Here is a 25,999-nt window from a genome sequence, read left to right on the forward strand (position 1 = left end):
TTAATTTTATAAAAAAAAAAAGAAACCCCCACCCCACACCACTCAATAACTGCATTATTACAAGAACATGCACTTGGAGCCATCATAAACGGGACCCATGACAACTCACTTTCAGTGCTTTGTGCACAAACATTTGGGTATCCGGAACCAACAAACTCAAATAAGACACCCAGTCAGTTTCTTTTCAGCTTCCTATTTCAGAAAACATGTGCTTCATCAAGCCGTTCAGATTAGACTCTGCTTTCTATGTAACAAATGGGGCTCATTAGAATTGTACTGCTTCCTCATCTGAGCATCTCCACTCATGCAGTGTCTGAAATCGCTCCCTACTCACTATATAGGGCAATACATAGTGATGACGCCATTTTGTAGTGCTGCCCGAAATAATAGCGAGGATTATTACACCCTGTATAGTGCACTCCAAGTATCCCACGATGCATCACGAAAAGTAGTGCACAACCAATGGTCACCAACCAAAGTAATATATCCCATCATGCATTGCAGTTTCATTGAAAAATCAAGTGTCTCATTTGATTTAATAAAAGGTAGCAGCAAAGAAGAAAGTATTCAGCCTTGATTTAGAAAAACTGAAAGATGCAGATACTTTTTATTAAAATGTGAGAAATACACTCAGTACATCACTACAAAAATACGTGTTATTTCCCAGCTGGGAGGCCTGTATCGTGAAATACGGCCCTCTGGGCCGAGGTCATGGTCTTTCACCATACGGACCGACCTTAAGCTGGTAAAATGTATGTACGAGAGCGCCCAAAAGGGAAGACCAAGCCGAGCCGCCATTTTGAATCCTTATTCACAGCTGTAATGCAAATGGCTTCCTCTTTGGTACACAAGTGCACTTCCATGGCGGGGGGGGGAAGAAAAAAAAAAAAAAAAAAAAACAGACCTGTTTACCCCAAATTTGCCCTGTCAGTAGTCTTGCAGTATCTTGTCAGTAGTTTTGGTAAGCTGTCAGTAGGAATTTTACTGGGGTCCAATCTATGTATTGTATCGAAGACAAAAAGTAGAAAGCAGCCTATTAGATAATAGTACTCATTCAAGTCGAAAGTAAGTGATAGATTACATGAACAAAATTTAAAAAATTAAAATCTAGCACTGGTCTTATTTTTTCTGTCAAGTTAAGCACCTGTGAGAACCAAAAAGCAAACCCATGTAAGATTCTAGATCTGCTCCATAATCCTCATATTACCAAGCCTAGATTCTAAAGGTCTACTTGTTGACTGCTCATACATTTCATTATTTCAGTATCTCTGAAATAACCAGAAGACTAGCAGTAATACTTATTTAGGATGCTACAGTAAGAAAAAATTTCAGAGACCATACTATGCTCTAATAGGCTACTTAATACTTGATTGGCAGCTATACTGATTTCACACTCTTTACTAACAAATCACAAGTCATTTAATGCCATCGGCCTTTCGCTTCGTGGCCGCCATGATTGTGTGCTCAGAAACCAAAGTTGAAACAATGGAACCTTCCCACAATGCAACGTACGGTAAACGTGGCTTAAACGTGATTAAACATGGCCGCGCCCATGACTATACGATCGATGTTTGATTCCCACAATAAATATGATTATAAAGTAAGTCATGAACAGGGTTTTTTCTAGAAAAATTTAGTATGAGGGCGCTCACCATGGCAAGGGAGTGAAGCGGGGGGGGTGCTGGTTGTCCGTCCCCGCCGTGCGAAGCCTTTGAAAAATTGAGGCTCCAATGGGACATTCTGAGGCTATCAGAGGGAAATTGTAACAAATTGTCTGTCAACATTGAAAAAGAAAGAAGTAATCTTCTTCTGCCCTGGACAGTCTTTGGCTTTCTTCCGCTTCGTGCCGCGGGATGACATCTTTAAATGCCCAAGTGTCAACAAAAACAACTTCGCGAACTACTTCTGTCAAAAGCTCCTGCGCCGGTGGGCGAAAGGTCATTCAGTCTCGAGAAATCTCGCTCTACAAGTCAGCTGACCTTGTATGTAACCCATGTCAAATCTCGCGAGAGCAGCCGCGACAAGTAAACAACTAAACATGGCACCTCAGTCTGGAAAACGCCAATTCGGATTGTTTTTGCACCGTCTGGCAGTGTATCTACTATGATTGGAATGTTTTTGGAGCAATTATATCGTATTTGATGATCAGACACATTGTCACGTAGTGTTGCTGGGATGTTTTCACGGAGTCGGTAAGGGGGCGCACACCGAGAGTAAGAGGGCGCAGCGCCCCTGTTTAGACGAAACCTGTTGAAACATTTGGCAACACTTCGGCCATAAATCGTAGTTTTTGGACAAGAATTCGTAGTCCGTATTTTGTTTTGAAAAATCGTAGGAACTACGGCCAAATCGTAGGAGTAAACAGGTCTGAAAAACCCACACACAAAAACCTACATTTTGCCGCCTATGTAGTCCCCTATTTATACAAAATTGAGTCATTCAGGATTCAGCCATGTTTTTGCTTGGCGTTAGCAAGTTAGAGGTTTTTAGCTTTCTCCTGAAAACGTTCTTTCATTTCTTCTTCCTCAGGGTAGTAAAACTCACTTTCGCCGTGAATACTGTTATCGCTATCCATGCTGTAAAATTAATGCTATTCTCCTGAGAAATGCTGGCAAAAGTTAAGATTTTTGATACTTATTTAAAAAAAACAAAACCTACTATGTTGTTTGTTGTGAACGAGCGAGTTGCCAGAGGTCCGTAACGTAGGATACGGACCCGCTCGCCAGCCAACCAGAGCGCAGGATTTGACAGAAAATGCACCACGAAAAAAATGCATTTTTTTTCCCCCCCGAGGTGTGGTTTCCATCAAATCCTGCGCTCTGATTGGCTGGCAAGCAGGTCCGCATCCTACAGTACGGACCCCGGTTATGGACCTCTGGCGACTTGCTCGTTCACAACAAACAGCATTTTGTCAACATTTATTTTTTATTATTATTTATTTAAAATAAGATTTATTTACAAGATTATCAAAAATCTTATAAATTTTTGTATGGAATCAATTTTGTGCCAAAATGTTCATACAATACTTTTGAAATATCAAACAAAAACGACAAATCAAAATACAAAAAAAAAAAAAAAGTCAATTTTTTTTTTAGACTGGCAAACAAATTATTCGTGTAATCGTGCAAAATAGTCTATTACTCTTCAGAAACCTTTTATTTTTGTTCCACGCAATTTATTTTGATTGCGATTCCAGCTCTCGTTTGCGCTCCCTGACTTTTTGCTTGCAGTTTTGGCACAAACTTCACATGTGGGTGGGCTGTCCAGGAATGCATTCCCATTGGGTAACTTGTGTTTGACTGACAGCTACACTCAGCCATTCCCCCGGAGGCTGTTGCGTCCATTTCCTACTCGGATTCTGGCGGACTGTTTGATGAGTGACCGATCCATTGACGGTAAACAAGGATCGAGTGGACTTCAGTGGCGACTATGATATTACACTCGTCAAACAGTCCGCCAGAATCCGAGTAGGAAATGGCCGCAACAGCCTCCGGGGGAATCGCTGAGCGTAGCTGGCAGTCAAACACAAGTTAGCCAATGGGAATGCATTCCTGGACAGCCCACCCACACGTGAAGTTTGTACCAAAACTGCAAGCAAAAAGTCAGGGAGCGCAAACGAGAAAGCTGGAATCACAACCAAAATAAATTACGTCAAACAAAACGGAGAAAGACGCGGAACAAAAATAAAAGGTTTCTGAAGAGTAATAGACTGATGTTTTGCATGATTACACGAATAATTTGCTTGCCAGTCTAAAAAAATTTTACTTTTTTTGTATTTTGATTTGTTTTTGTTTGATATTTCAAAAGTATTGTATGAACATTTTGGCACAAAATTGATTCCATATTTTTGCCAGCAGTTCTCAGGAGAATAGCATTCATTTTACAGCATGGATGGTGATAACGACAGTCTTCACAGCAAAAGCGAGTTTTACTACCCTGAGGAAGAAGAAATTTAAAAAACAAACAAAAAACCAACCACATTTCAGGAGAAAGCTAAAAACCTCTAACGTGCTAAAGCCAAGCAAAAACATGGCTGAATCCTGAATGACTCAATTTTGTATAAATAGGGGACTACACAGGCGGCAAAATGTTTTTTCCCCTGCCATGGAAGTGCACTTGTATACCAAGGAGGAATCCATTTGCATTACAGCCGTGAATAAGGATTCAAAGTGGCAGCTCAGCTCTCCCTTTCTGTTAGAATTTGGTAAAGAGAGGGGGAAGAAAAAAAAAAAAAAAAGACCAGCTTAAGGTGGGTCGTATGGTGAAAGACTGTCACCTCGCCTTGAATACTGACCTCGGCCCAGAGGGCCTCGCTCAGTACTTTCAAGACCTCTGTCACGGTATTTCACCATACGGACCTCCCAGCTGGTAAACAACATTTATTATTTTTAAAACCCACCAGCCGACTGATCTGGCACGTTTTGTGCGACAGTAATGACAAATACCAGCGCAACAGACTAGTGTCCAAAAGCGTTTTTTTCATTTTACCAATGAGTCCTCTATATAGTAATTCCCTATATAGTGAGTAGTGAACGAGTGTGATTTCAGACACAGGGATGGCTTGAGAACTACCTTTAAGAATGAATATTCATGAGGACCGTGCTACCTGATTGGCCAGGAAAAGAGGGGGTGGGGTTGGCGAGCAGTGGCTTATAATCATGTAAAGGAACAGTCACTCAAATCAGCTGTTTTGAACAGGGCTGTTTAGACAGGGTGAGAAGGGAGCTGTAGTGTTTTATCCTTGTGGTATTTTGACCAAATCATGTCTCGGACATTTCAGTAAGACCTCAGGGAAACGTAGAAAAGGGATACGTCACCTTTAATACAAAGTGACATCACAAACTGCCCACTTTGCTACACTCCTAGCTAGCATGCTCATTTATGTCCATTCATTTCAGAGTTCTTGTAAATTTAATACATACCACTGAAGCATGTTAGCAACACCCTTAAAAGGTCATAGGCAACGGTTTTCAGTTTATGCACATTTGAAACTTTACATGTTAAAAAACCCCTCTAATTTTCTTCTGGTCCCAAGTATTGTTAATAAGGAATAATTAAAACAAGTTAGCGCGGATTGCGGCGAATTTCGTGACCACTCGGCGCGTGACGTCATTCAAGACACACAAACCGCTTGAGTTGAGTCCACTTCCGTTTACTTGCATTGCCATTCGGCTTGAGTGCAGACGTGCGTTCAGGAATTTCCAAAGAGAAACCATGCCTTATTGTTGTGCAGTGAACTGTAACAGGACCGGGTCAGGAAGAAGTTTTTACCTTTTTCCGAGAGAGGCAAAGAGGCGGAGCGAGTGGGTTGGCTTTTTCCAAAAAAAGAAGAGACAGAGTGAATTGTGCACGTGAAGCCAGAGGGTTGGCTTTTTCCGGAAGACAAGAGGAGGCGGAGGCAGTGGATTGTGTGCGCGTGAAACAAAATCAAGCAGTCAAAGAAGAAACGGACTAGCAATGCTCAAGCAAAAAGGAGAAGATTGGAGGCAAACATTTTTACTTTTGCTTGCAATGGACAAGTCAAGAATCCTGAGGGATCCTGTACAATCAATCATTGTGGAAATGAGACAAAGGGATATTTCCTCGCTTAGAGTCGGCTATAAATAGTATAATGGCAGGCTAATGTGGCCTACCGGTGCACTGTCAAGTAATCGTTACCTATATCCACTAGGGACGGAGGTTTAATTATTCTTCAAAAGGGCTCTTATTTAGTATTACAATGAAAGTAAGAATTTATTGTAACTACCAGGATAAATTGTCTGGGCGCGAGTCTTGAGGTCCGGGGTCACCGTGATCAGAGTTGGCCGAGTCGCTGTCCAATTCCGAGGCCGCACGGTCAAACCAGTGAGCCACGTTCACCGATTGCTTTGCAACGGCCATATGTTCATACACATATGGTTTCACCTCTCAATATTTAATTTGAAGAGTTCCTGCTTCAAAATCGCTATCAGACATTTTACACAACCTCTCACGACCAAAGTCCGTACACGTGTGCTCGGTTCGCAAGTAAACACAGAACTGCTCTCGGTCTGTTTGCCTTAAATGATGTCACGACGACGGTCCCCTGGCGGTGAAAGTGCGCATAAGTGAGATGTAAACAAACCTTCGGAAATTGGGCAAAACAGTACATTTTAACACAGTCTTATTCAATTTAAGGGTGCAAATTAGACACTAGGAAGATTGAATTCGCTTTTTGGGTTGTTCTTCTAGACAATAAAGTTGATATTCTACGTTTCACCTCCGGCCACTGCCGATGATCTTTAAATAGCTGCTTGATTCCCCCCCCAAAAAAAATTTTTCTCCGATTATCAACAACCACAATATTATTGGTTCGGACAGAATTATGCTTGAACTGGGAAAACCAGCACATCAACATCACCTCAGATTCCATACCTGGGCTCTAACCTTTGAGAATGTCAGAAACTTTGCTTATTATTAGATTGTCTGATCCCATAAACTCACTACTCCATGCTCCAGTTAAATCAGGGATAGTAAACCCAGGAGACAGACTGTACTTACTAGAGTGTATCAGGAGGACCAATTATTAGCACTTCCCATCTGTAGAGGTCATTATCGTCTATCAGTCCTGCAGAAAAGCCTTCCACTGGATTTTTATTCAATTCTGGAAGCAAGACAAAGATAGTTATTAACTGTTGGAGAAATGCACTTGTGCTTCAAGCTGGAATCAAATAAACAGCATCATTGTTTTTACTGTGAAGAGCTAAACAGTAAACCTGACACTGAGCAGTAAGAAGAGTCGTCTGATGGTTGATCCAGTATACCAGTAGGAATTGTTCTTAAGGTACAGACAGAACATGATGCAACAGAACAAAATGACACAAACCGGATTTTCTAAAGCAATTACGTTTTGCACAATACAAGCAGCACACAATGCAAAGCTGCTCATCACCTGAAAAATCACTTGACACTCGTCTACTCTCACATGTAGCGTGGTCACAAAAGAGCAGAAATCAATTCATGTGATGACATGTTCGGGACAGAAATGTCAATTTATTTGCACTGATGATAAAAGTTAACTACTGTGGAGTTCTGCTCCAAAGCTGGACCTGTAAAATCACATCAACATACCGCAACAAGGGTAATCACGGTATATACACACACACGATCAAACAGTGACCCCCACAGCCAACTATCAAAATATAGATTCAAACATTACCGTCGACCTGTTCATTTTTTACCTGATCAGATTCCTTACTCCAGCAGCTCTCATCACTGCCTGCACTGAACACCTTTTGGCTGTAATAAACATGTTACAATGCTACCGCTACTGTTATTCCCGGCAGATCCATAACTATCATGTACACAGGAGGACATGGCATTGTTGACTTGAAGTTAAACAACCTATTTTCGGCCAAGTAGCACTACATACCGATATCCCGCGCCCCCCCCCACCAGCACGTCACCTTTCTTCAGTTGTTCTCCTTCGCTGCTTATAATAAAACAATGTACTTATTTATTTTAATGAGAAAATCAGTTTCTCTTCAGTCCTGTAGTGGTTTGCCAGACAGCATACTTTAATTATTCTTTCTGCATGTTTACCCTCCGGCCACACACGCAGCCACAAAAAGCCACCGACACACCCCACAACAAAGAAAACACCATGTTTACGGTCCTTTAAATTCAAAGTCAAGTTTGGATTTATTTGTTCAATAAGGACAAACAAAAAGGTATCTAAATATTGGACTGTGGTGCATTAAGAAACTTCATAACACACGTGTATACACACAAACCAATCGTTTTATGCTAGAACAGTATAAATTCTCAACATTACAAAAGCACACCTTCACCAAAGCAAAAGGACTCAAGTTTAACACTTCTATCCTGTTCAGATTCAAAGGAAAAACCATACGCAACTTAAAACTAATTCAATGAGACAACTCCGACTTAGAATTCCTTTAAAAAAACAAAACAAAACATTTTTTCTTCAGGTAAAAGACTGCCTGGAAACCGCAGACTGCTCTGGAGCTCCAGAAAGGAAGGCGGACCACCCTCCCCCCATCCAGGTCCTAAACATAGCCACTAATGGAAACTGCAGACCTGATTTCAGATCAGTATGAAAGGAGCTCAGGTTCCCGTTTGTGGCCACGCTCCCGTTTAAACAGCACAAGACTGAAGTCCTGGATAGTCAAAGTACATGCGGTGCCCGATTATCCACATGTGGGATCCGTTTATGAAGCGCAGCAGAACTATCATCCAGGACTGAAGCAACACATGATGAAATAACTGGCTGCCTGTGGTGTCTGCTTTCATAAGCAAATGAATCATGAGCATTACACAAAGCAGAACCACCCAGAAGAAACACGAATGCAATATATACAGTGCCCTTCATGATTATTGGCACCTAATTATCTATGATCAAGTAGTGTTGTAACAAAAATGTGCATGAAAATATGACCAGTGGTTTGCTCCATCTTATGCAATCCAATGAAGAGAATCGATCATCATGATCTCCTGTTGATCACAAAGGGATCTGAACCCAAGACCTGCCACCTTAAAATAAGTTGCTGTATTACTATAATGATTTGGAATGTTTCTGATGCAATAACCATAATATATGCATAACTAAGATGCACTGAAAAGAAAAGTAAGGCAACTGCATATTATAAAGTTTAAATTTTGGCACTTTATTAAATGGACTAGATTAAGATTAAAACATATTTAAAGGAAAAGAAAACTTAATTCATACATTTAAGTCTGCAGAAAGATTATGTATTTATAAAAACATTTCATGAAGATAGTGTTAATAAGTGTCAAATGTAGCATAATTCTGAATAATAATGATAAGCATATTTGGCAGTGTGAGGTCACTGTGAGCCTTTAACAAAAGAATAATCCGGAGCCTTCTTTTGTCAAATGGATCCCAGTGACCTCATGCTGCCAAAACTGCTTATGATTATTATTTGAAATGATGCTACATTTGACACATTTGGACAACTTCACTTCGTGAGCGTGTTTATAAGTACATAATCTTTCTGCAAACCCAAACTAATGAATTAAGTTTTCTACTCCTTTAAAGCAGATTAATTCTCCTTGGCTTCTGCTTGGCCCAATGTTGGGCAACGCTCTCATAGTCCATCTCACTGTCATCCATGCTGATGTGGATCAAATTGTCCAGCGAGTCTTCTCCTAGCTTATTAAAATCAGTCGGCTTTGTCCGTCTGGTGGGGAACAACATCGGCAGCCAATGAGATCGCTTATAATGAATTGGAAAATTCTGGGATGTCTGACGTTTTCTTTCGATATTTTTATTGGACGGTTTGAACACGTGATCTTGACACAGCCAACAGATTAGCTTGTTTACATCATACCATGCAGACATACCAGCATTACTTTGACAGAATCAACACAAACACTGGAAAAAGAGACTGCTTGTTTAACACAAGCATCAATCGATATGTAAATGGATCTGTTATTTGCTCTCCTATGTATCTAGTTACTTGTGGGTAGGAAATTTAACGCATCGGTATAAATCTAAGCGTATCGGATTTTAACTAAAGCGATTAAGTGTATCGGCAGGCAGAGCAAGTGTATCGGGCCCAATACGCTAAAACGCTTTGGGGAAAACTATGCGAATGATAAAGGTAGAAAAGGAGAGGTTATAAAAATACCTGAGAAATCCACCATTTTGCACGTGAATTTCTTTCGGCAGCAACCAACTTGAGTCCAAAAAACTCTTTTACAGCCAATGATTTGCTTTAACTTACGACAGAAGTTAAAACCAAACTTTTTCCAAGTACACAAGACAGTAGAAAAGGCAAAAACAGCTATTATAGAAAATGGATTGCCTTGCATCACCAGTCAAACTCTTATGGTCGTCAAGGAACGTCAAGTTAGCTTGCCCACCACGGGCGTGTTGCTATGGGGAAAACTGACACGTGACCAATTCCTGCAAATGGCCTGCACAGAGATAAAGGAAAGGGTTTTAGGTGTAATGATAGCCTTCATCTAAATTTCAACTATGAAGCAAAATTAGAAATGGAGCGTTTAGCAGAAGAGGTGCAACATTATTGGGAACTTTCCAACCCATGTTTAAAATATTTCAGTCACATGATGGAGTTCTTGGACATGGACGTGCAAAAGGCAAACACGACACTTTTCAGTGCGACATTTGCACAAACTACAATAATTATCACATTTTGCTTTTTCTATCCATTTTATCTACTAAAGCAAAGCACCATTTTTTTGTTTGTTCCATTAGGCTTGAGACAATAGTATCAGAAACCACAGAAGTTAGAGGATTTAAACATTGTGTCTGCTGCTTTAAGATCAACAAAAACAGGTGCTGTATTTCACAAAGTTTCATTTTTGTGGCTACTGCCTCATATAGAGGTGGCAGCCACTACATCGTGCTGCAAGAATGTAGGCGTGTAACAATCGCACATTGCGCATCGTGATATGAACAGTTGATCTCGTGCTATCAAAAGGTACACAAGAACGAGTATAAGAATGTAAGGAAGAGTGTAACAATAGCAAAACTTCGTAACCAATTAGCACTTATCCTGATCAAGTTTGATTTGGTTTATTTCTTGATAAACTTCGGAACCAATCAGAACTAGAAACGAAATAAGGAAAAAACCTTGTTATAACTTAGTATCGGAAGATAATCAGCAGATAAAAAGAAACGAAATTCACCTCGTGGTTCACCAAGGCTACCAAATCTATATCAAGCAAGTGGTGTTTATTTTAAGAAAATTTACCTTTTGATTATCACAGCTTTTGTTTGGTCCTTCTGAAAGGTCAAGTTTTTTTTTTTTTAAGCTTTTTGGCAGATATTTAGGCTAAAAATTCTAGCCATCCAACAAGAGTTGTAATGAGTACTTATGTTTTTCAATTAATTTTTTAAATAAATTTGATCAATTCTTTGACAAAATGTGAAAAATTGGTCAAACTTCTGCTATTCGCTTTAATTTTATTTTAGGAGTCTTTATACTATGCTTGTAAAACAAAATGTGCTCATTAGTACTAAATAATGCTTCCAAGACAATTCATGAACAAGTGCTTTGAAAATAGATCTAGTTCACAGCACTGTATTTTGAACAAAGCCCTGATGTTGCTCACAAGAGATGAGGCGAGTATAATTGAGGGCATGTATATGCTATATTTTACTGTACGGACATTGTATCAGAAAACATTTTTATTTATAAGCAGTAGCCATATGTACCCATAGGGTATCTATTTTTTTACCCATTTTGCAGCCAGTACAAATCTACATAACCTGCTGCCTGACTTCAGAGCAAAGCAACACATCCTCCTCTGATGTACCTTAGCTTCTCTTGATTGTGCGGTCAATTTCAAGTAAATGAAATGGCACATTGTTCACTACAAGCATATGCATATGTTGCCTAGATAAATTATTTAAAATTTTATAATAAGCTGCTTATTTACAGTCAAATTCAGTTCTGCAAGCACCCCTGAACTTTTGTCTGTTCTAGGGATGTTAACCGATGACCGTTTGACCGAATCAACGTCAACCGGTTAATTTTTTTTGGTTGTTGGTAAAAAAAATAAAAATAATCAATCGTTTTGAAGCTGCCGATTTTGGAGTGGAGAACCTGGAATTCTGTGTTGTAAACGCTTGGGGCATGCCATGCGGTGTAAGGACGACAGCTGACAAATCAGAAACACCCATTCAGTCATGTCCCGCCCCAGATGAAGACAGCTGCCACTCGGCGAAAGAAAAGTCTCAGTGTTGGATTACATTTTACTACGATGTTAACCAGGTACGTAACATCAAGGAAATTCTTGACTATCAAAGAAACAAGAACACGGCGCATGAATGAAGTCGATGGTTGATTAGTCTGGTGAATATTAATGTCAACGTAATAATAATACACAAGATCTGAACTAAAACCTGGTTACTCACTGATGTTACTTAGCATCAGACAGTTGCTATATTAGCTTAGCGGCTAATCAGCTCAGCTCCAGCTATCCCATTCCCAATGGCTGTGCACAATTAGCAGCCATGTACCCGTAATATCAGTAGCTGGAAAACAATTGCGGTATGAGGTCTGTCTCTCACTTCGAAGAAAATGCCTAGCCCGTAGTAGTATGCAATATCAACACAGCCTACTTCAGTTATTAACACTGTATTTGTGGGAAAAAAAAAGCATCAGGCTAGACTTTTTAGCTTACAAATTACTATTCTGTTTTTTTTTTTTAATTATTAGAAGGTACATCGAGTTTAGTCCTGCCTTGGCCACTGCATTCTGAAAGTATGTTTCGGTCTGTAGCCAACAATGCATGTTAATGCAGATCATATCTCTCCACACAAACTAAAGGCGCAGATGCCGACTTTTGGAGGGAAGGGGAGAGAATGAAGTGACAATGGTGTCTGGAGGGGGAGTGACAAACGCAGCTTTTATGTCTGTGAGCCAAGTCGGTGACGGCTTCAGAGCAACTTCAATACCATGCAGTAATGGCGTGCTGATATTGGTAACAGCGTTAACAATTGTAGCTAATTAATTAGATTACCCGGCGTTATAAAAGCCTTTAACACCGTTATTCCCATCACTGAATGTTATGTACTTCTAGCACTTGACTTTATTTTCAACGCCATCATGGCCAACTGAAACTGTCTCCAAGCTGGAGCCATTTGTCCTCCGCTCCAATACAAACCCCTCGACATCAGTGCCGCGTTTGACTAAACGTTTCGCGCTGTAGAAAAGGTAATGCAAGTGGAGGGCAGCGACTGGGACTGAATGTGCGGATGCTCGCGGTTAGATTTAGAATAGATTCTAATAACTCCAATTCTAGAATTTTAAACTCCTAGGTTAACCGACTTTAACTGGCTAATGAGGCTCGGTGGTCAGTCAAGATTTTTAGTTTTCGCCATCCCTAGTCTGTTCTGCAAAGAGAAAGAGGCATAGCGTGTGCGCGATTAAAAAAAAAAAAAAAGGGTATGATACTTCATGTCGGAAGGAATCGTCTTTTTGTTGCTCCTAAACAACCATGCCAAACAATTTCATACAGCAGCAATACTACCATTCTTACATTTTGCCCTCATCCTCCCAGACAGACAGATGATAAACTGGATTCAGAGATCTGCTGCTGCACATTACAGAAAATGAATTTAATTTTTCTCCCAGATTCTCATTGGCTGCTTTGCAGTATTACACTTGCAACTACTCGCTGAGGGTTTCAGTTTACACAATTCATCAGAGCCTCAGTGATTGCTTACAGACAGAGTGGGGGAGAGAGAGGAAAAAAAAAAATTGCATCCTGAACCATAAATACCACATGAGCATGAATCAATTACTTGCAGAGCCCCAACATTAGCTAGTGACTGGGAAATCAGGATGAAAACGATGGTGTGCACAAGTCTTTTGGTTCACCTCGGTCTAACTGAGCTAAGCGCCCGGAGCATAAGCAGGGTTCAGAGAGTTCACTATGCTGGTGCGGAGAGAAAAACAGCCATAATTCGAATGATTCCAATTGGTCAATCTGCTCTGGCTGGAAAGAGGACGAGTTGAGCCATCCGGACAGGGTCCTGAGGATCTCTTAACAGTCCCTGGATGGGGAGGATCTCTGGCATGATGCCAGGACATGCTTGGTGGTGCTTACTCTCAGCTGTGAACACTTGGCATGAAACAAACGTTCTCGCTGCTTGTGTGCACGCGCGTGTTTGGAGAGGGTGTTCGATGCAGATTCTAAAGGCTGGGGGTATGGTGTTTCAAAGCAAAACATTGCACAAGACTTAAACTTTCAAGCCAAATCACTGGAAAAGTAAAAACAGTTTAGGGAGTCTTGCATGTATAAGCTGTCAGTTTGGTTTTGGATTTTTGTCTGCAGTTGAGCAAGAGCCATTTAGTTAGCTATAATTAAGGATCAACTGTTTGTTTTTTTTTGAAAATGTTAATTTTGCAACAATTTCCATTTTCTTCAGCACCACACATGCATCGCTAAAACAGGGCGACGCTGTAGTGTAGTGGTTAGCATGGTTGCCTCACAGCAAGAAGGTTTCAGGTTCGAACCCCATGGCTGACAAATTTTTCTGTGTGGAGTTTACATGTACTCCGTGTCTGTGTGGGCTTCCTCCAGTCCAAAGACATAAATTAGATAAAATATCCAACCACTGGAGTTGTACAAGACAGTGCATACTTGGTGCCATTCCCAAGCCCAGATAGATTAGGAAGGATTGTGTCAAGGGCATACGGCATAAAACCTACGCCAAATTAAATGCAGAACAGATCCGCTGTGGCAACCCCCAACAGGAGCAGCCGAAAGATGATGACGACATGTATACCGCTAAAACATACAAGCCATAAATTTAATGTTGCACACAAACTCATGCAAGTTTTTTTTTTTTGCCTGTGGTCACTAATGGCCCTTTTCCACTACCCTTTTTCAGCTCGCTTCAGCTCACTTCAGCCCGACACGGCTCGCATTTCGACTACCAAAAAACAGCACGACTCAGCTCGCTTCAGCCCTGCTTAGCCCCTAAAACTCGCACGGTTTTGGAGTAGGGCTGAAGTGAGCCAAACCAAGCCGAGTGAGGCTGGGGCGTGAGCAGACACTCCCCTGTGCACTGATTGGTGAGGAGGAGTGTCCTCACATGCCCACACACGCCCCGCGAGCACGCTGGGATCTGTAAACACCGCAAACCCGGAAGGAGAAGAATTACGAATTACGAGAATTTCTGAAGCCTTATGCGCCTCGCCTCATCTATACGCTCTTGCCAGTATCTGTTGGCGTTGTCGGTGACAAGCCACAGAACCAAGACCAGCAACACTAACGACTTCATGTTTATTGTTTACTATTCGGGTCGTGAGACTACTGCTTAAAAGCTCACTGATGTCACTGCTTGCGCTGCTTAACGACATCACGTAACGTCCACCCACTTTCGCTAACTCCACCCAATGTGTCCACCCACTTCCAGCCAGCACGGTTCAGCGCGGTTGTAGTCGAAATGCAACTCCAACAGCCCCGCTCGGCTCGACTCAGCCCGGCACGGCTCAGCCGCGTTTGTAGTGGGAAAGCGGCATAATTCTCAGACCCCAAACTATTTACATTAGCATGAAATTGAGTGTGTTTTTGTTGGCGTGGATATTAGAAAAACACTAAAGATAAGGGCACCTGCTGCTACATGCTGTAAATGGCATTTAACAACATGTGCACTTAACATTGAAATACAAAAAAAGTATAAACTAGTTTGGATTTGTTGTAACTAGCCCCGTGTCCGAAATCGCTCCCTACTCACCATATAGGGCACTATATAGTAAGGATACCATTTTGTAGTGCTGTCCGAAATGATACTGAGGATTATTACACCCTATATAATGCACTCAAAGTATCCCACAATGCATCACGAAAAACAGTGTACAACAATGGTCACTAACCAAGCAATATATCCCATCATGCATTGCAGTCACGCTGAAAGTCAAATTAAAGCCTCAAATTTGATTTTAATAAAAGGCAGCAGCAATGAAGAAAGTATTCAGCCTTGATTTAAAAGAACTGAAAGATGCAGGTACTGTGTGTTTATTAATGTGGGAAATACGCTCAGTATAATATGGATTTATCACAATAAATACACACATGCATTTATTTTGAAAACCCACCAGCCAACTGATCTGGCAAGTTTTAATTGTGCGACAGTAACGACGGAAATACCAGTGTGACAGACGAGTGTCCCGGCTGGGTATTTTACCAATGAATTCACTAGAGTGTAATTCGGGCTTCCTCCAGGTCCGCCAGTTCCCTCCACAGTCCAAAGGCATGCAGATTAGGTAAAATACCCAGCACTGGTGCTGTACAAACCAGTACATACTTTGTACCGGTCCCAAGCCCAGATAGACTGGGGAGGGTTGCATCAGGAAGGGCATCCGGTGTAAAACTTATGCCAAATTAAATATGGAACAGATCCACTGTGGCGACCCCTAATAGGAGCAACCAAAAGACGACATGATGTACAGCTAAAACATACAAATCATAAATTTAATGTTACACACAAAGATCACTGACTTGCATGTGGCAATTTTTCTAATATTCTTTGACTCTGACCCATTTATACATGGTTAGTCAAAATTACGTTAACACTTAAATGATAAATAATTTATTCACAAAACATACATCATGTGCAAGATGACTTACAGAACGGTCTCAACCTGCTCGCCATCATGTTCAACACATGAAAACCAGCAACCAACAGTACCATTTAAAGCCCGGACATGCATTTCACAGGGAACAGAGGATACCACAGTCCTTATTCTGTCCTTGAGATCATTGATATCACAAACTTTCCTGCTATACACACGCTCCTTCACCATACCCCATAACCAGAAGCCACAGGGCGTCAAATCAGGAGAGTGTGGAGGCCACAGCAATGGTCCACCGCGACCTATCCATCGACCTGGAAATGCGTGGTCAAGATGAGCACGAATAGTATGGCCAAAATGCAGCAGTGTGCCATCCTGTTGGAAATACCCTGCCAATTGGCTCTGTAGTGGGAGTTTATCAATGGCGTACTGCCGCACCATCTGCAAGTAGACGTCTGACGTCACTGTTGAGGTGTCAAAGTAGGCCCCAATTATACCAACAGCGGTCACGGCGCACCACACATTGAGGAGAAAAAAATAATCCATTAGTGTTAACATAATTTTGACTAACCATGTATGGCTATAAACACAACCTAGGGCTGCACAATTAATCGAATTTAACCGAAAATCGCGATTTTGGCTGCCACGATTAAATTAAATGAAAATCGCGATTTATTTCCATTTAAAATGCGAGCTCTGCTGTATGTCTGATCAAGCACTTTTTGACCAATACTCCGCCAAACCATTAGGGAGCAAACCGACGCATGTAAGGTTTCATTACTCCGCCTAAATAAGCAAGCAAGCCAAGTGCAGTGTTGCCAGATTGGGCGGTTTTAAGTGCATTTTGGCGGGTTTTGAACATATTTTGGGATGGAAAACGTCAGCAGCATCTGGCAACACTGGCCAAGTGCGCAGAGCTTCAGTGCAGCGGTATCTTCTTCAAGGGGTGATAGCGTGAGAGCAGGTAACAGATTGAGGTGAGAGAGAAAAGCTAACTATGTCGGAACAGACTATTTAGCACTGGAGGCAATGTTGTGACCTGCCTTCGCTCATGTTTAAGCCAGAGCATGTTGGTAGGCTGGTCTTTCTAGCTAAAAACTTGTAAGCCTCAGTATAATGCTATGTAATTGTTGCAATTGAGTTTTCAGTTCCTTCATCCTTTGGTAATTTCTTGGATAAATTTCATTTGTCATTTGGAAATCAGAATTTCTCTTAAATTTCATTCTGCACTGAAAGCTGTTCATATTGTTTGTTTGAATATAGTGAAATAAAATTTAAGTGATTTCCCTAACATCAAGAATAATCGTGATTACAATTTTGATCAAGATAATCGTGATTATCATTTTTTCCCATAATCGTGCAGCCCTAACACAACCCTTTGACCACGAGTTGACCTAGTGGTTAGCATGTCCGCCTCTCGAGCGGGAGATCACGAGTTCTGCTACAACTTGGAGATGTGTCACATGCAGAAGTTCGCCGATGACACAGCCATAGTGGGGTGCATCAGGGACAGAGAGGAGGAGTATAGGAGCCTGGTGAGGGACTTTGCCGCTTGGTGCAATAGGAATCATCTGCAGCTCAACATCTCGAAGACCAAGGAGCTGGTCATTGACTTTGGGAGGTCCAGACCAAGGTCACGACCAGTTCTGATTGAGGGAGTCGAGGTGGAGGCTGTGGATTCCTACAAGTACCTCGCACTGTGGCTGGACAGGACTTGCAACACCAACCAACTGTACAGGAAGGTACAGAGCAGGCTGTACTTCCTGAGGAGGCTGCAGTCCTTTAACATCTGCAGGAAAGTCCATGGTCGCCAGTGTCCTGTTTTACACCATGGTGTGCTGGGGGGGGGGGGGGGGGGGGGGGGGGGGCAGCACATCTAAAAAGGACACATCCAGGCTGGACAAACTGATCAGGCGGGCCGGCTCTGTAGTCGGCATGAAGCTGGAGACTCTGGTGATGGTGGCAGAGAAGGGGACTATGGACAAACTACTGAACATCATGGATGATGCTAGTCACCCTCTGCACACCGTCATCAGCAACCAGAGGAGCCTGTTCAGTGACAGAATGCTCCTTCCCAAGTGCAGGACTAATAGACTCAAACTCCTTTGTCCCTCACGCCATCAGACTGTACAACTCCTCTCGGCCCCCCCCCCCGGGGTAACAGGAGGACAGGAAGGAGCAGTAGCCTAACCTGACAAAAAGCAATACTGGACAATGTGCAATACCTCTCCTGCTAGATTTTTTTTTTGTACATGTTAATACTAATTTATCTAGAAGTTTTCTCCATTTTCTATTCTGTTTATTCTGTAATTATGCTGCTGGAATTTTAATTTCCCTGAGGGAACCCTCCCAAAGGGATCAATAAAGTTTTATCTATCTATATCTATCCACGATTGGGTCATACCAAAGACCATCATAAAAATGGTACCTACTGCTGTCTGGCAAAGCACACTGCAATACAGATGTGAGTGGGGAGTCAAACTCTCATGGTTACCAGAGGACCAGCCCTCCACTGTAACCCTAGCTATGTAATAGGTGAGAGACAGCAAGCTACAGAAACGGAGACTGGCGCCACCCTACTCGCCATACAGTGTGGGAAGGACTTTAGACTTAGTATTAGCATGAAAAAGTTGGAGTGGAGATTACAAAACACACTAAAGATAAGGGCACCTACTACAACATACCGTAAATGTTATTTATTAAGGGGGAACTGAAGTAGTTTTTAAACTTGCTTTATTTCTTAATTAACGCGTTATTCAATTACGTTTTCGGAACCTTATCATGACTTGTAGTGGCAACTAATTGCAATTAAATATTATACTTATTGGCCTATTCGGTTTTTAGCCATACTGAATTTAGGTCGTTTGGTCCATGGCAGGCGTCACTTATCCGTGCGATCTTCACAAGACTTCGAAATGTGAAGTGTCAGCCAGATGTCAGTGCCGCCATTTTGAAAGCTGTTTTCCAAACGAAGTATTGCACAAAAACGAGTTTAAATGCCTACTTTTTTCCCCAAAAACTTTCCTGATTGCTATCAAAACAAACAAAACTTCCAGCTTGATTACATCAGCGTTTGAAAGAGAGCACGCGCGCGTCTTTTGACAATGTTAGCAGATGTCTGTCACTTTGATTTCCGCTGTACGTTTTACTTCCGTCCTACGATGTCTCAACGAATCTCGTTTACGTTCATTGCTTTGACATATGGACTGATATACAGGTAGTCGTTGACTTACGACCGATCGACTTTACAACCGTCTGGTTATGACTAGCAAGTGTTTCCCAGCTGAGCGTACGACAGTTTCCACCCCAGCTCCCGGCACACGCGCAGTCTCTCTCGCACACTCCGTCATACAGTTTCCGCCCCAGCTCCTGGTTTATGAAACGAGCAAATGCTCCCGCCAGCCCGAACGCTGCAACAGCTGATGATGACATAGATGACCCACAGCCAAACGGTCACCAAGTTTTGTATTTTGCTATGTTTCAAACTAAAACGTTTTCTATTTTTCACACCTCTATTTCGTATTTTTTGTTTTGCACATATTAAACAAATTGTACTGTATGCAGTGTAGTATGCAGTGTTTGATGCCAAGGTAATGAAATAAAATGTTGATAAGACTTTATGATTACAATATCATTACACATCACAATATACCTGCGTTCATTTAACATAGGCCGACTTACGACCAGATCGGTTTACGACCAGTCAGTCGTAACCAAAAACCCAGTCGTAAGTTGACGACTACCTGTATTACAAACACTCATAACTTGCTATAGCAGTGACAAATGTATTCCTATATTTAATCAAATGAGATAAATAGAATTGATAATTTTGCCTCCAGTCCTCCTTTAACATGTGTGCTTGTGTACTTAACACTAAAATATAAAAGAAATGGTATAAATTCGTTTGGATTTGTTGTAACTAGGTTTCCGTAACAACAAGGTGCTGTTTTTTTTTTCCTCCTCTCATAACGTCATTGTGTCGTCATTTAACTGTTCAAGCATCAATCACCTTGTATGAGAGAACGCACTTTGGCAATAAAGTCGATCCGGATTATGTCGTCATCAGTCATTGTGAGATCACTGTAACATTGAATTAAACATTGAATTAAATAGTGTTTTGAGAACACTATTGTGCACATCAATGAGCTGTCACTGCGGGTTCATCACACATACAAACATCTCATGTGTGATCGGATCTGCAGTGTGACTCCTTGGCGAGTCTAGAAGCTGGCTAAGCGAGCCTGCTAACTTTAGCCTGCTAGCTGAAGAAAAACAAAGGGATACGATTACCGTACTGCAGCAGCCGTCCACACACGCCGCCCATTAAACACCGGGACAGCAACGAGAACAAACACTGAGATTAGTTACCGTGGTGTAAAAGTCATAGCAGTGTTTCAGTGACTTAAAAAAAATAAAAAAAAAACCACAATAAGCGAGAAGGCATGAAGAAAAAGGGAAGGCTGCGAGCTAGACGTGGCTTCAGAGACGTCAATACGCAAGCAGTCATACTAGCAAGCTAGTTAGCATTGAGCAACGCTGCCGGCCGGCTGAACAGGCCAGAAATTCTGTCCAAAACGCCCAGAGTCTTTAACATTTATAAACGTTTTAACTCGGGTGGAAAACAAAACTACAATAAAACATGTCTACGAACACTAAAGCGACAAAGAAACACTTTTATATCGACTGCTAAGTGTTTAGCAAAACAAAGAGGATTGGAATTGAAGCACGAGCGAGTAACTCGATTAGCAGCTAGCTTAGCTAACACGCTACCGGTCAGCAGCTAACTTTTAGCTTAGCCACTTTCATGTCGCTCTCAGTCATTGTTGCATTACCTGCTAGCTGTCTCCGGAGCAACAGCGCTGACTGGGGCTCCGTCATCGTTCTATCTGTTGTACTCTGAATTTTAGACGCGCTCAAACAAAACCAAACCAAAGGAGAAAAAAAAAGGACGCGCAGGCTGTAAATATCCGTCGCTGTCTGTCCGTCCGTCTCTCTCCTACTCCGTTCTGCTCAACATTCTGATTCAGTGCGCACATGCGCAGTATCTCCAGTGAAGCCATGAGAAAGAGAGCTCGAGGGCACTTATGGGCTTCGTGTTTGCGCATGCGCCACACAAATTCAATAAATAAATAAATATTAAAGGCAGGGTAGGTGTGTTTTTTTTTTTAAATTTATATTTCTTGAAATTCTCTTTGCACCCGAAAGGAATAAATAAATGAAATGCTTTGGCAATAAAAAGAAAAAAATATCTGTCATTTGTAGCAGTCACAGGGATGAAAGAAAAAAAAAAAGCCCAACCAATTGTTTCATTCGGTCTGAAAGAAATGATTGGATGGCCTATATACACCTGTCGACCTACCTATATACATTCATACCTACCTACTTGTGTACTCACCACACATGACTGGAGTCTTATACAATCCTGGGTAAACATGTTACTAAAGCTAGCTGAGAGCTGTGAGTACTAACAAAGCCATGTTTGTTGTTTACATTCATCATGATAATGTTTGGTGTTTTCTTACATTTCTGTCCATAAGATATGAGGTAATTGGAAATGACAAAGACATGCTATGCCACCCCCCAATACTCTCTCTCACATCCATCAGTGCTAGTCAGGCAGTGCGCGTTCATGGGTTTTTCTAGGACTGGCTTTGGAGGGAGGCCTGAAGGGACTGGGTGGGATTTTTCAGTTGGATACTTTCAAGATCTCATTTACTCTTGCTGGTTTGTCCAAAGTAATCTCATCTGTCTTTAAAAATCATTTCATTTCAGACTTGTACAAACAGATGTTAGTGAGTCGAGTTTATTTGAAGGCCAGGTACCACACCCTCACTCACTTCTTCTAGCTTGTCCCACTTATACTGTGTGCGGGGTTGCTGCCATGTGGACCCTGTTGATCCACATGTCATGTCTTTGGAGCATAGTTTTATGCCAGATGCCCTTTCTGGCACAACCCTCCCATTTCTGGGCTTGGGAAACAATCATTCACACATATGGACATTTTTTTTAAAGAGTAGCCAGTTAACCTAACTGCATGTCTTTGGACTGTGGGGGAAAACGGAGCACCCAGAGGAAACTCATGCAGACACAGGGAGAACATCTATCTGTTATCTGTAGCCGCTTATCCTGTTCTACAGAGTCCCAGGCAAGCTGGAGTCTATCCCTGCTGACAATGGGCAAGAGGCGGGGTACACCCTGGACAAGTCACCAGGTTATCACAGGGCTGACACAGAGACAAACAACCATTCGCACTCGTTCACATCTATGGTCAATTTAGAGCCACCAATTAGCCGAACCTGCATGTTTTTGGACTGTGGGGGAAACCAGAGCACCTGGAGAAAACCCACACAGACACGGGGAGAACATGCAAATTCCAAACAGAAAGGTCCCTGCTGGCTACTGGGCTTGAACCCAGAATCTTCTTGCTGTGAGGTGACCGTGCTAACCATTGCACTACCATGCTGTCTCCAGGTACCATGCCATAATAAGCTTAATTCTTTTCTTTACAAAAAACAAAACCAACCAACCAAACAAAAAAACAGAATGAAATTCTCTGAATGTGCACATAAAAAAATTAAATATGAAAAAAAAAATTAAGATTTCACTCAGACTTCTTGTTTTTGTTTCATGATGAGAAAAAGCAGCTAATGTCCAGATTTAAATTATTTAATGTAAGTAAAACATATTAGACACATTAACATCAGAGAAGTTAAAAGGACTCAAATTCCTAACTCAAGTCAAAGTTTAATTGCTCATTGAATTAAATTCTCAGGTAAATTTGAGGTACAGCTTCAATTCTTTACCCAGGTCAAGGTGAAAAAGTATGAAAGTCAAACAGAAGAAAATATCACCAAAGATATCTGACTCAAATCACACACTGATTTTATGAAGTAAATGATTACATTTCAAGTATCAAAATATTAGCTAAGACTAACAAACAGCAGCTTTATTCCAAGTCTCTGAAACGTTAGCTAGCATGATGATAAACTCTGAGCATCCAGCTGAATGCTACTAGCTAACTGTCACAACACAAACTTCTGTAATAAATAAAGTGTATGAAGCAAAACAAATTACAGTGCTGGGCATTACTTCTCATTCTTGTGGTCACATCTGTTAAAACGTATTTTTCTTAGTAATTTAGATAAACCCCTAGAAGGTGCTCGAGGCTAAAAAGTCACTATACAGCTTTGCAAATACACTCATCGGCTACTATATTAGGAACACCCATCCACCTGCTGTTTTATGCAGTTATCTAATCAGCCAATCTCTTGACAGCAGCACGAAGCATAAAATCACGCAGATACAAATCAAGAGCTTCAGTTAATGTTCACTTTAAACATCAGAATGGGAAAAATTGTGATCTCAAAGTGTGACTTTCACTGTGGCATGGGTGTTGGTTTGAGCCAGATGGACTGGTTTGAGTATTTTAGAAACTGCTGGTCTCCTGGGGTTTTCACACGCAACAGTCTCTAGAGTTTACACAGAATGGTGCGAAAAACAAACAAAAAAAACATTGAGTGAGCAATGACCGTTCTGTGGGTGGAAACAAACGCCTTGTTGATAAGAGAGGTCAGGGGGAAATGGCCAGGGGTGCGTTCCCCAAAAGGATCGTAGCACAAAGATCATCGTTAAATGGTAGAGCAAACATCACAATGAACACTCTCTCTCTCCTGGTTAAGATGTTCTTAGCATTAAGAGGCTTTTGGGAAACCCACCGCAGATTGGTTCGAGCTGCCAGGAAGGATATTGAGGTTTTTCACCCATGTGACCAAGTCATGTGAGGCTGCCATTTTGGACGTCATGGCTCGAATCAGTTTGAATGCGAGGAAGGTGACAAACGAAAAACATAAAAGAAAAAGGAGCGAGATGCAGAAAACACCTTCACTATCCAGCGACGTAGGGCATTTACAGGGCGAGCAGAGGGAGAGGTATTTGCAAAAATTGAGGTTAGCAGGCTTAGAGAACGACGTTTACCTGCTTCCACCAGGATTGTTCACTGACAGCTAAGGTTTGTTCACATTTTCATTTACTTTCGGTCCTCAGGATAAACAAAATGTTATTAAATGTCATTGAAATAACTTCTTAGTCTGTTGAGACATGGCCCGTTATAAGCTTTTCCTTTACTGTATTTACTAGTTTACTGAGCTAGCGTGCCCCGGAGCGCGCTGGCTAGCCAGCCAGCCTGCCCCGGAGCGCGCTGGCTAGCCAGCCAGCCTGCCCCGGAGCGCGCTGGCTCAGTAAACTAGTAAAAACAGTAAAGGAGAAACTTGAGACTGAAAGGTTTTAACAGTCATCCAAATGAATGTAAACGTTGCTACAGTAACATACTAGGTACTATGTTGACATTAGCTAGCTTGACGTTCAAAATGGCGGACACCGGGGCGTCACGTGACCCTGTGACGTCAGGTGAAAAACCTCAATAGCAACTCTTTGCAACCGTGGTGAGCAGAAAAGCATCTCAGCATGCAACAGCAGAAGACCACATTGGGTTTCATCCCTGCCAGCCAAGAACAGGAATCTTAGAACATTTTCAACACCTGCATGACTGCACTATGTTTCTCTGTAATTATATACACTCACCGGCCACTTTAATAGGAACTTGTTCTTGATTCTAAGTAGAACGTCAACCATTTTTCTTTTGAAATGTAGTATTAGATGGAAGAAAAACTAAGTAATTGTACTTCCCACCTCTGACAATTGCATGTATGACAGTTTTGTATATGCATTAATATTTTCAGTAGTTTTGAAGATAAACGTTACTTAAAAACCACTTAAATATTAAGGAAAACACCGGTAAAGTCCATTTGAACGCCTACAAACCAGCAAATAAAACTATACGGAATTATGAAGGTGAGGAAGTTAAGATGCTTCACCACTAGGAGGAGATTTAAAATTCAAACCTGTTGCTCCTGAAACAGGCACAACAGTAAAATGTGTTTTAAAAATCATCCGAAGAACTCAAACATCATGCTTGCTTGATATTTTTATATATTGCATTTCCCAGGATTGACTTGTTGATTATTTACAAAATTTGTCAAATTCAGCATTTTAAAAGATTTTCTTTGATGAAGAAACTAAATCAATTATAATTTTAGAATTAAAATTTCATGTTCTGCATACAATTGAAATCTACAAAATACATACAAAGATTTCTGACTCTGAATATAAATAAATAATGAAATCTTGTCATATTATAAAACACAATAATAATAACAGATAGATATTTTCTATATGAGATATATCAAGAATTCCCCCTCATCGTGAAAAGTCACATTTCTAGGCTTGAAGTCTGCGTAATAAGAGAATGTGGTTTATTATTGAAACAGAAAAGCTATTGATGACCTTTAGCTTCTACAAAAAGAGAAGAAACCTCTGGGCATTATGAGACAAATGATGAGAAGAGGATCTCTTCCTTTTTATCACACGTGTCATAACACAAATAAAGAGAAGTTAGAGACAGAATGTACATGACGAAACAGTATGTGTGAAGACAACAATGATCCATCCATCCATTATCCGTAACCGCTTATCCTGTGCAAACTGGAGCCTATCCCAGCTGACTATGAGCGAAAGGTGGGGTACATCCTGGACAAGTTGCCAGGTCATCACAGGGCTGACACATAGAGACAAACAACCATTCACACCTATGATCAATTTAGAGCCACCAATTGGCCTAACCTGCATGCCTTTGGACTGTGGGGGAAACCAGAGCACCCGGAGGAAACCCACACAGACACGGGGAGAACATGCAAACTCCACACAGAAAGGCCCCTGTCAACCACTGGGCTCGAATCCAGAACCTTCTTGCTGTGAGGTGACCATGCTATCCACTACACCACCGTGCCACCCTGACAACAATGATGTGAAACAGTAAAACCTCTAGTTATGGAACATGGATAATATTAAAAGTCCTGTCATAGTAGGAGTTTGTTGTAATTGGCAAT

General features: G+C 41.4%; 1 protein-coding gene across 1 annotated transcript in view; it reads right to left on the minus strand.

Annotated features, from left to right (window-relative positions):
- Positions 1 to 21,078, minus strand: part of ube2g1a (ubiquitin-conjugating enzyme E2G 1a (UBC7 homolog, yeast)) — a 36,467-nt gene extending 15,389 nt beyond the window's left edge. The window contains exons 1-2 of the mRNA XM_060913346.1: positions 20,888 to 21,078; positions 6,520 to 6,622 (exon numbers count right to left, since the gene is read on the minus strand). Coding sequence (XP_060769329.1) covers positions 6,520 to 6,622; positions 20,888 to 20,933 — 149 coding nt within the window. The 5' untranslated portion in view covers positions 20,934 to 21,078. The remainder of the gene's footprint in view (positions 1 to 6,519; positions 6,623 to 20,887) is intronic.
- Positions 21,079 to 25,999: the final 4,921 nt, after the last annotated feature.

This window comes from Neoarius graeffei, chromosome 28, assembly GCF_027579695.1.
Source record: "Neoarius graeffei isolate fNeoGra1 chromosome 28, fNeoGra1.pri, whole genome shotgun sequence".
Lineage (NCBI taxonomy): Eukaryota > Metazoa > Chordata > Actinopteri > Siluriformes > Ariidae > Neoarius > Neoarius graeffei.